The sequence below is a fragment of the Montipora foliosa genome, chromosome 12 (genome assembly GCF_036669935.1).
Source record: "Montipora foliosa isolate CH-2021 chromosome 12, ASM3666993v2, whole genome shotgun sequence".
NCBI classification, from domain to species: Eukaryota; Metazoa; Cnidaria; class Anthozoa; order Scleractinia; family Acroporidae; genus Montipora; species Montipora foliosa.
This window is the reverse complement of record NC_090880.1, coordinates 41,521,027-41,530,889: the sequence shown is the minus strand read 5'-3', so window position 1 is coordinate 41,530,889 and position 9,863 is coordinate 41,521,027. Positions and strand designations below refer to the sequence as shown.

Below are 9,863 nucleotides of genomic sequence, written 5' to 3'. Positions count from 1 at the left end.
TATACCTATTGAGATAGTTGTATAAAGTAAAAAAAAACAAAAACAGCAGTAGACTAGCAACCTTTGTGGCATGATTATGGCGCTGAAGCAAGAATCCCCTTACAAGAAGGGGTTCCTCTCCACTAACTGAGATAATAATCTCTAGTAAAGTGGGTAAGTGTGGGGAAAATACTGTGTGTGTGGATGGTGAGTTGAGGGAAAATCATAACCAAAAATTAGTCTGTAAAATGAGGAAGAGAAATTCACAAAGCAAACTCTCAACCTCACAGTGGAGTTAACAAAACAAAACAAACTCTGTGTGAAAATAAAAACTTTAATTTCAGAAACAGCCAGATAGTACACGTATAAGAAACTAAATCAAGTAAGAGGGATAAACAAATATTTGAACATGAAAATTATTCGTTCTTAAAAAATAAGAATAATAAATAAGAAACAATCCCTACACAAACCCTTCGTTCTTAAAAACAGGAAAGGGCAGTTCCAAAACCCAAAGAAATCCCATGTAAAATGAAACACGTATCCCTATCCGTATCCATAGTAACAACCACGGCTACAGCCTGGGACTGAATACCAGGTTGTTGAATATGTTGAAACAGTTTGCCCACCCTAGCAGTCAACATCGGAGCTGTTTCTCGATAACTTTTCGGGCCAGAAAAACCATTCGTGAAACTGCCAACCGCTTATTATGGAAAGCCGATCTTTTAACATGTTTTCAACTGTGAAGTTTTTCATGTTTTAGCTATGAAGTTTGACGACTTAAATCATCTCCGTTCTTGAAATACAAAGGGAATTGTGAAGCCCGAAAATGGCCCGTAAAATTTCGGGACTTTCGAGAAACGGGCCACTGATTACATGCAGATGGCGGGTAAACCGGGTAGGTGGGGTCGAAAAATAGCTCGCGTTTGCATGTAATCTTACTACTCCAGGGTCCCTGGGTGACCTTTCTCGAGGCTACTGCGTGGTCGCGAAGAACGTAAATCGTGAGTGAAGGACACATGCTCTTAATAAAAGAACGTCTCTGTGATGCACGAAACAAACAACTGGCAAATGTAAGAATAACACTGTTAGGTGAAGTCATAAAACGACCTTCCTCCAAGAACAAGTACGCAGTCTAATATTGGTACGAGATTGTTATTATAACTATTGTGCGCTTAAACATGACCCACGACCGCGATCTTACGATTTTTCCATTTCACTGGTTCCTTATGCAAGTCGTTCTTTTCCTTTTTCACTATTCTTTCAAAGAAAATTTATACGCTTGTTAATTTCATGTTGACAGCTCGGATGGATAACCCAGGCGGTGCTGACAAAACGGATTGGAAGTTGTGTTATCTGCCAGCAATCGATTAAGGAAAAGCTGCGATGCCCTGCACAATCCAAACGGCAGGATAAAGAAGCCGGTTATAAGACACTCGGAGAACATTTAAAACAGTTTGCCGAAATAGATGAAGGTGATGGCATCCTCGCCACTTTGTACAGACATAAAGCCAGTTTTCACAAAACCTGTTACGATAGGTTCAATTCCACCCAACTAAATCGAGCTCAGAAAAGATAATCTGAAGCCCAAGAACATCTTGGAGCAGGTGGGACGTTTACCCGATCAAATGCTACTTCTTATACGAAAGATGCCCAAGCATCTTGTTTTATATGCGAATCGGAAAAGGGGCCGTTTCACGAAGTCTCAACTATGGAATTTGGATGCTCGAGTTCAAGAATGCGCTACTTAACTTAATGATGAGAAGCTTTTAGCTAGACTTGGTGGGGGAGATCTTATCGCACTAGAGGCACGTTATCATGGAACGTGTTTAACGATGCTTTATAGAAGAGCTGAGTACGCAAGACGAGAAAACATCCCAGAGGAGGAGAAGCCTCATGGCAGAAGTAGTTACATTTATTGAAGAATCTCGAAAGACTGGAGCCGAACTTCCCACCTTCAGGTAGCAGACCTTGCCAAGATTTACACCTCTGCCCTGGAACAGCTCGGTATGAAGGCGACTGCAAAGTTGAACACTTTTCATCGTAAAGAACGGATTGTTCACCAAGTATCTAGCCTGGAATATTTCAACAAGGGGCGTGATGTTTACTTGGTATTTCGTGAGGACGTAGGTAACGTGCTTCAAAAGAGACAAAGAAGATCTGGACGACGAAGGAATGCACTTAGCAAAGGCAATAATTCGAAAAGACATACTAGGCAATAAATACTCGTTTAACAGATCGTTTGATGAGAACTGTCAGGTTAGGTCCTTTCCCCAGTCCTTGATTTCTTTTCTGAAAATGGTTTTACTTGGACAAAACATCAACGACCAAGCAGAGAGTGTTTCGAAGGGTCATGCAGCTCTTACGATTGTACAGTTAGACCAATTCAACACTTATGTCCGTCGTCGTCCAAGAAGACAGCACTCGAAACCTGGAACAGTTTCCCTCAGATTAGAACTATTTTCATCGCCTTGTCCAACTCCCCAACAGCACAAAAAGCTGGATTACAGTGGTGTCAGCCTGGGTACAATACATATACAACATAAAAATTACAATACATATAAATTATTCACACTAATGGCTAACATAGACATTGGTTCCAAAGTCTCTACGCGTACCTGTAAGTAATAAAGTTCCTTAGACGGTCAGTGTTCGCCCTATCGCGGGACTGGGCAGTATTCCCAGACCGTAACCCGTAGCCATGGGGGTGATGACTGTATGCAAGTCCTTGAGCGATATGTTGTTCTGTTGTATGATAGAACGAGTAGCTGCTTGACTGTTGACGAAGCCCGAAAGCAACTGTTTACTCGGAAGTCTCGTAGGTTTGATTCCATCCCACCGACACGCGATGCTTTACTTCAGCACGTTAAGCGCACAGCCTATCAGGCTGGCCACATCTGGGAACAAGCGCTCATCGAAAGTCCTCTTGTTCCAAGTCCACGACATTGGGGCTGGATAACTGAGAGTGGAGAGTGGAGGCCACTATGGACAACACTACCGGAAATAACCAAGTCGTGCCAAGAGATAGTCATATGTGGCTGCAAAAAGGGATGCTGTGGAGGATGTGGTTGTCGCAGAGTTAGCCTGCGCTGTACAGCTTTGTGTGCATGTCAAGAGGAATGCGAAAACCAGTGAATCACCTCTACTTGCCAAAACACTTGTTCATACATTATTGTTACATGAACATAACAAATGTCGCACCAGCATACACTTTGAACAAACATTTATGCAACAAACATCTGAAAGTGTAGTAACGAGAAAGAGTAAAAAGAAACTCCACTGAAACTGAATTTCGTTTCTTTAGTCGTCATAATGAATGTTTAGTTTTTCCATTTCCGGTCAAGAATGGGTAGGTTATACTTTCTCGTTTTATTTTTTTCTGTATCACTACTTGGAAAACAAATAATCAAATTATGTATCCTTAAGCTCATTTCTGTTCGTCCCATCTGTTTTTATACCATTAAGGGGATTTAAATTTGACTTTTATTTCTTTTATTTCTTTCTTCCGTTATAATAACGGCCATTTTGAATTTTTTCTTTATTTCGTTTACTTATCATTTTTTTTTCTTTCAAGAGAACGATCAACTTTAGCATTTATTGCTCTTTAGGCCGTTTTTTGTCCATTTTACTTGTTTTCGGTCTTTTTTAGAGCTCCCTAGTTAAAATGGAATTAGCTTCCGGTTAAAAGTGGCGGCCATTTTTAATTTATGCATAAACAACCCTTAAGTACAACTTGCGCCTGTGTCTCCATATCTCATTTTGATCAGCTCATTAAATACCATATTTGTGCCAATTTTGGTGCTGTTAAAAGTGAGCAATTCAAGCACATATCGGCTCTACTATTTAATAGCCAAAGACCGTAACAGCAGGGTGCGAGAAGACATTCCATTGATAACACTGTTTCAGATCTTTATTGTCAGATTGACCTTATAACCAACTCTAGCGCAGAAATAATTTGGACGAGTTGGACGAACCTATTAATGGCATTAAGACCAGAAAGTTGGTCTTAAAAGTTGAAAAAAAAGCAACTAAAAAAGAAATTAGATCATCAAAACGGAAGAAATAAATCCTGATGCTGTCTAAATGCCGTTCGTTAACTGTTATGACGAGAGTTAGAACCGTAGAATTGCACTGTCAGGACCAGAACATGTGTCGGTTAAGTCTGTAAAAGCGATCGAGAGTCCGTAATAACGGAAGTTTCTTTCAATCAAAAGTCTATAATTTTTGGTTTGGTTTATGGTAGCATAAACTGATGTTAATAAACCTGAAAATTACATATATGCCCTATGAAAACACACATATTGACGTATTAGCAATAATCGTATCTCTGTTTATTTGTCACCCAACATTCAACATTTGAATAAGCATTTGTACTAAGTAACGGTACAGACTAGTTCAAAGTACAAGAAAGAACAATGAACACTCAGTAACTAGTTGTCCGATTACAATGTATCCTTCTTGTCTGGCAAAGTCCACTGTAACTTAACAGGATTTATTCTAGCCTCCAAAAAGGTTCCATTTTTAATAGCACGTGCTCATCATGCACATGTGCTCCTCTTTATGCCGTACACTTCCTTTCCCTGTCAGTTCTCTTTGGGCTTCGGTTCGTTAACAACAGCGTTTTGTTTTTCCCTCACACTGTTTTGTTTTGTTCTGACCGGAACCTTTATGTAGCTCGTTCAACTATTCATCATTCCCATTACATATTTAGCACGACCAGATAGTACATCAGCAGATCATTTGAAATGGCAAAGACAATTACTGGATGTTTCCCTCGGAAAGCGCAATATTTTCTCGGGAAACAAAATGAACTGTTTCCCTCGGGACCAGTCATTAAGTGTTTACTGGGTTCCAAACATGGAAATCTGATACAAGTCTGCAATCTATACATTATATGACTCTCGTTGACACTTAGCGATAGCTACTGCTATTGTAGTTTTAAGAAACAGGATGCAAAACCCTCCCGACTTTGGAACCGTTTATGTGTGGAAACCACATTGGGGAGTAACATTTATGGCACTTTTTTTGCAAACGTGTACGTGCTATGCATTTTGTAGCTAATCTCTTGGCCTTTAAATAGCCTTTTTGCTCGCTCTCATTGCCCCATGTTTCTTGAAGGAGTATTACCTTCATCACCATATGCCAACTTGAAAGCTACACGCGGACATACCTCCTAGTATGTCATGAGGGATAAGTCAATTCTCTGAATTCTGCATAGCTTGCCGAAAAGCAGTTTAACAACTGGTTGATTTCATAGACAAAAAAAATGGACCAAGTGAACCATGGATGTAAAGAAACGTGACCCTTTTCATGAAGTCAACACCTACTGTCAAATCATAAAAAATCCCTTTATAAATCATGTTCCACACTCGATTGATTGTTCTAACCCAGCCAAAATAACCACCGGTAATTATGCTCGTCTTCATTGCTAGAGAAACTAGCTTTTATTAGAAGGGAAGCAGTTTTATAAGCTAAGACAATTTAGGCAAACAACACGGTATGTTCCACTACTTTCGTGGAATCCACCAAATATTCGTTATGTCATCATTTCCACTTTTCATCGTAAAGAACGGATTGTTCACCAAGTACCTAGCCTGGAATATTTCAACAAGGGGCGTGATGTGTGTTAACAACAGCGTTTTGTTTTTCCCTCCCACCCCACCATTTTTTTTGTTTTGTTTTTGTTTTGTTTTGTTTTGTTCTGACCGGAACCTTTATGTAGCTCGTTCAACTATTCATCATTCCCATTACATATTTAGCACGACCAGATAGTACATCAGCAGATCATTTGAAATGGCAAAGACAATTACTGGATGTTTCCCTCGGAAAGCGCAATATTTTCTCGGGAAACAAAATGAACTGTTTCCCTCGGGACCAGTCATTAAGTGTTTACTGGGTTCCAAACATGGAAATCTGATACAAGTCTGCAATCTATACATTATATGACTCTCGTTGACACTTAGCGATAGCTACTACTATTGTAGTTTTAAGAAACAGGATGCAAAATCCTCCCCGACTTTGGAACCGTTTATGTGTGGAAACCACATTGGGGAGTAACATTTATGGCACTTTTTTTGCAAACGTGTACGTGCTATGCATTTTGTAGCTAATCTCTTGGCCTTTAAATAGCCTTTTTGCTCGCTCTCATTGCCCCATGTTTCTTGAAGGAGTATTACCTTTATCACCATATGCCAACTTGAAAGCTACACGCGGACATACCTCCTAGTATGTCATGAGGGATAAGTCAATTCTCTGAATTCTGCATAGCTTGCCGAAAAGCAGTTTAACAACTGGTTGATTTCACAGACAAAAAAAATGGACCAAGTGAACCATGGATGTAAAGAAACGTGACCCTTTTCATGAAGTCAACACCTACTGTCAAATCATAAAAAATCCCTTTATAAATCATGTTCCACACTCGATTGATTGTTCTAACCCAGCCAAAATAACCACCGGTAATTATGCTCGTCTTCATTGCTAGAGAAACTAGCTTTTATTAGAAGGGAAGCAGTTTTATAAGCTAAGACAATTTAGGCAAACAACACGGTATGTTCCACTACTTTCGTGGAATCCACCAAATATTCGTTATGTCATCATTTCCACTTTTCATCGTAAAGAACGGATTGTTCACCAAGTACCTAGCCTGGAATATTTCAACAAGGGGCGTGATGTGTGTTAACAACAGCGTTTTGTTTTTCCCTCCCACCCCACCATTTTTTTTGTTTTTGTTTTTGTTTTGTTTTGTTTTGTTCTGACCGGAACCTTTATGTAGCTCGTTCAACTATTCATCATTCCCATTACATATTTAGCACGACCAGATAGTACATTAGCAGATCATTTGAAATGGCAAAGACAATTACTGGATGTTTCCCTCGGAAAGCGCAATATTTTCTCGGGAAACAAAATGAACTGTTTCCCTCGGGACCAGTCATTAAGTGTTTACTGGGTTCCAAACATGGAAATCTGATACAAGTCTGCAATCTATACATTATATGACTCTCGTTGACACTTAGCGATAGCTACTACTATTGTAGTTTTAAGAAACAGGATGCAAAATCCTCCCCGACTTTGGAACCGTTTATGTGTGGAAACCACATTGGGGAGTAACATTTATGGACCTTTTTTTGCAAACGTGTACGTGCTATGCATTTTGTAGCTAATCTCTTGGCCTTTAAATAGCCTTTTTGCTCGCTCTCATTGCCCCATGTTTCTTGAAGGAGTATTACCTTCATCACCATATGCCAACTTGAAAGCTACACGCGGACATACCTCCTAGTATGTCATGAGGGATAAGTCAATTCTCTGAATTCTGCATAGCTTGCCGAAAAGCAGTTTAACAACTGGTTGATTTCACAGACAAAAAAAATGGACCAAGTGAACCATGGATGTAAAGAAACGTGACCCTTTTCATGAAGTCAACACCTACTGTCAAATCATAAAAAATCCCTTTATAAATCATGTTCCACACTCGATTGATTGTTCTAACCCAGCCAAAATAACCACCGGTAATTATGCTCGTCTTCATTGCTAGAGAAACTAGCTTTTATTAGAAGGGAAGCAGTTTTATAAGCTAAGACAATTTAGGCAAACAACACGGTATGTTCCACTACTTTCGTGGAATCCACCAAATATTCGTTATGTCATCATTTCCGGCCACGTACATGAATATGATCTACATTTTGAAGTAAAATCAGGCTACTTTTAAAAGAACGGACAATATACTAACACCATACGAGCGGCAAATTCTTTAAAAAGGCTTCTATTAATTTCTACCTCATCACTTGTGGTAGAAATCGAGTTACTATTTTGGCAACTGCTTACCCATTTTACGCCAAATGATCATGTGCATGGAATTTACAAATCCCCACTACGTTACGAAAGCAATTTGTTGCATGATTGACATATTCTTGGCAGATCACAAGGTTTACACTTGTTTTTCTTCGACATTTCATAGCGCAATCACAAAAGTGTTGTAATTGGAAGCAACTGGCTTTGACATTGAGATGAAGAGATGAACGATGAAAAGTAGCTTTTAATTCGTTGCAAGATGTGCTAAAATTGTGAAGACACCTTCAGAGGATCCGGGGCTTGTTCTGTATCCGTGAGCCTCATATAACCACCAACAACGTTTTCATAAGATCTCGAAAATATTTTCACATTAGAGGGCGGGATAGCACGCTTGCGGAAATTTTGAACTTCTCTCCGATTGTTTTTCTTTCAATTTTGTATTTAATCAGAAAATAAAGTTCCGTTACAACCGTGAAGTCACCTGTCAATTTTCGTTCCCTTAAAGAGATCCACGAAGAGTGGCTAAATGCTCTTCCAAAACAAAATAAACAAGGCAATAAAGAGCAGAAGAGGGGATTGCACTTCATGCAACAAACCATAGTTAATCGAGGGACTGGTTACGAAACCTTAAAACCTTCAAAAGCGAGAACAATGTTGTCGCAATCGATGTTGAATTGACCGTGAATTGGTCTCTCATGGGCTCCCAAATTAGTCGCTCATAATTTAATCCAAGGATTTGATTGGTTATCGTATCGAAAAAAGGTATGTTTTGTGCAGGGTCAAGGCCAAAAATACAGACAAAAACATCAAACAAAGGAAGTTGTCGAGTTTCATAACCATCTCCATGCATTAACTATGAACAGACTACCTTGTCGGAAATATTATATAATCTGCTATAGTCACTCACGAGGGAATTTTCTTTTTTGCAAAGCATTTGTTTGCGACGTCATCATCGTGCACTATGGAAAACTGAAGCACCATCGTGCAGTATTGAATTTAATTAAACGAATTTACTTGCTATGTTATAAATATTTTTGCTACGTCCCTTTTATTCTATAGTCAATTTCGGTTGAATTTATTTTTAATTTATAACGAAACGATAAAAGGATTACGTGGTTTCTTGAACCCAATGAAAGCGAAAAATTCTCGCCAGGCCTGCTCTTTTAGATTGACACCTGAATGATCGAGTCACCACTTTTTACCTCGGTAACCGCACTAAAAGTTATTATAGGAAAAGAAGCCGATCTTAGCCCGGTAACCGAGATCATATGAAGCGGGCCTCAAAAGATATGGTATGCATGAACAACTGGTATTGAATTTCATGAGCACCTTATAATATCAGCGTCTTTCCCAACGTCACTAAACTGCCGGCTCCCACAGAGAGAGAGACAAGAGGCCAAAGTAGGCATTCTATTGGCAATTACAGAAAGCTACTGAGAAAGACCAGAGTTACCCTGTATATCATTTTGAGATGGATACATTGGCAAATGTCTACTCCAATCTTGCATTCAGCAGCGACGTAGTTTCCGCCGGAAATTTGACACATACGGCTAAAGTACGCAAATGCACCTCTAGAGACTTTGTTCCACCAGATGATGCAATCTTCGGTCACACCGCTGCAACTCCAAGACGAGAAATTTTTTTCGACTCTTCTGGCTGGGGTAAGGAAGGCAAAGCTATACCAGACGCAGGATACCGCTCACAAGTCTTTTACCTCGATGAGTATGCGTTGGTAGGTGATCAATGTGGTAATAAAGTGACTCCATCGCGAAAGAGAGGTAAGACTAAGAAACCGAACTGTTCTGCCGACCAATTGAACAACACTGGTTTTTACGACAATTTAACAGATTCACGAGAGGAAAACCAACAGGAAAGGAAAAGCAGCAAAGAAGAAAGAAATAGCACCTCTTCCCGTTTTAATGTCTCAAAACACCAGAACGTGGGAAGACACTATTGCTGTGGTATCGTTGGTATTCGAGAAATTGCTCTTCTTCAAGTCCTGACTTTTTTCACAGCAGTTGCGGGTTTGACTTTGGTGATGATGATACTCAATGGGATGATCACGATTTCTCCAAATGCTGTGAACGGTATGCTGAAAA

At 39.6% G+C, this 9,863-nt stretch overlaps 1 protein-coding gene across 2 annotated transcripts in view; it reads left to right on the top strand.

Annotated features, from left to right (window-relative positions):
* Positions 1-8,944: 8,944 nt before the first annotated feature.
* The window catches only part of LOC137979427 (uncharacterized), a 14,826-nt gene continuing 13,907 nt past the window's right edge, over positions 8,945-9,863 (top strand). The window contains exons 1-2 of one of the 2 annotated variants that reach the window (XM_068826685.1): positions 8,945-9,542; positions 9,612-9,851. In XM_068826685.1, the coding sequence (XP_068682786.1) occupies positions 9,236-9,542; positions 9,612-9,851 (547 nt within the window). In that variant the 5' untranslated portion in view covers positions 8,945-9,235. Of the gene's footprint in view, positions 9,852-9,863 lie in introns of both variants that reach the window. The other variant, XM_068826684.1, reaches the window with a different exon arrangement.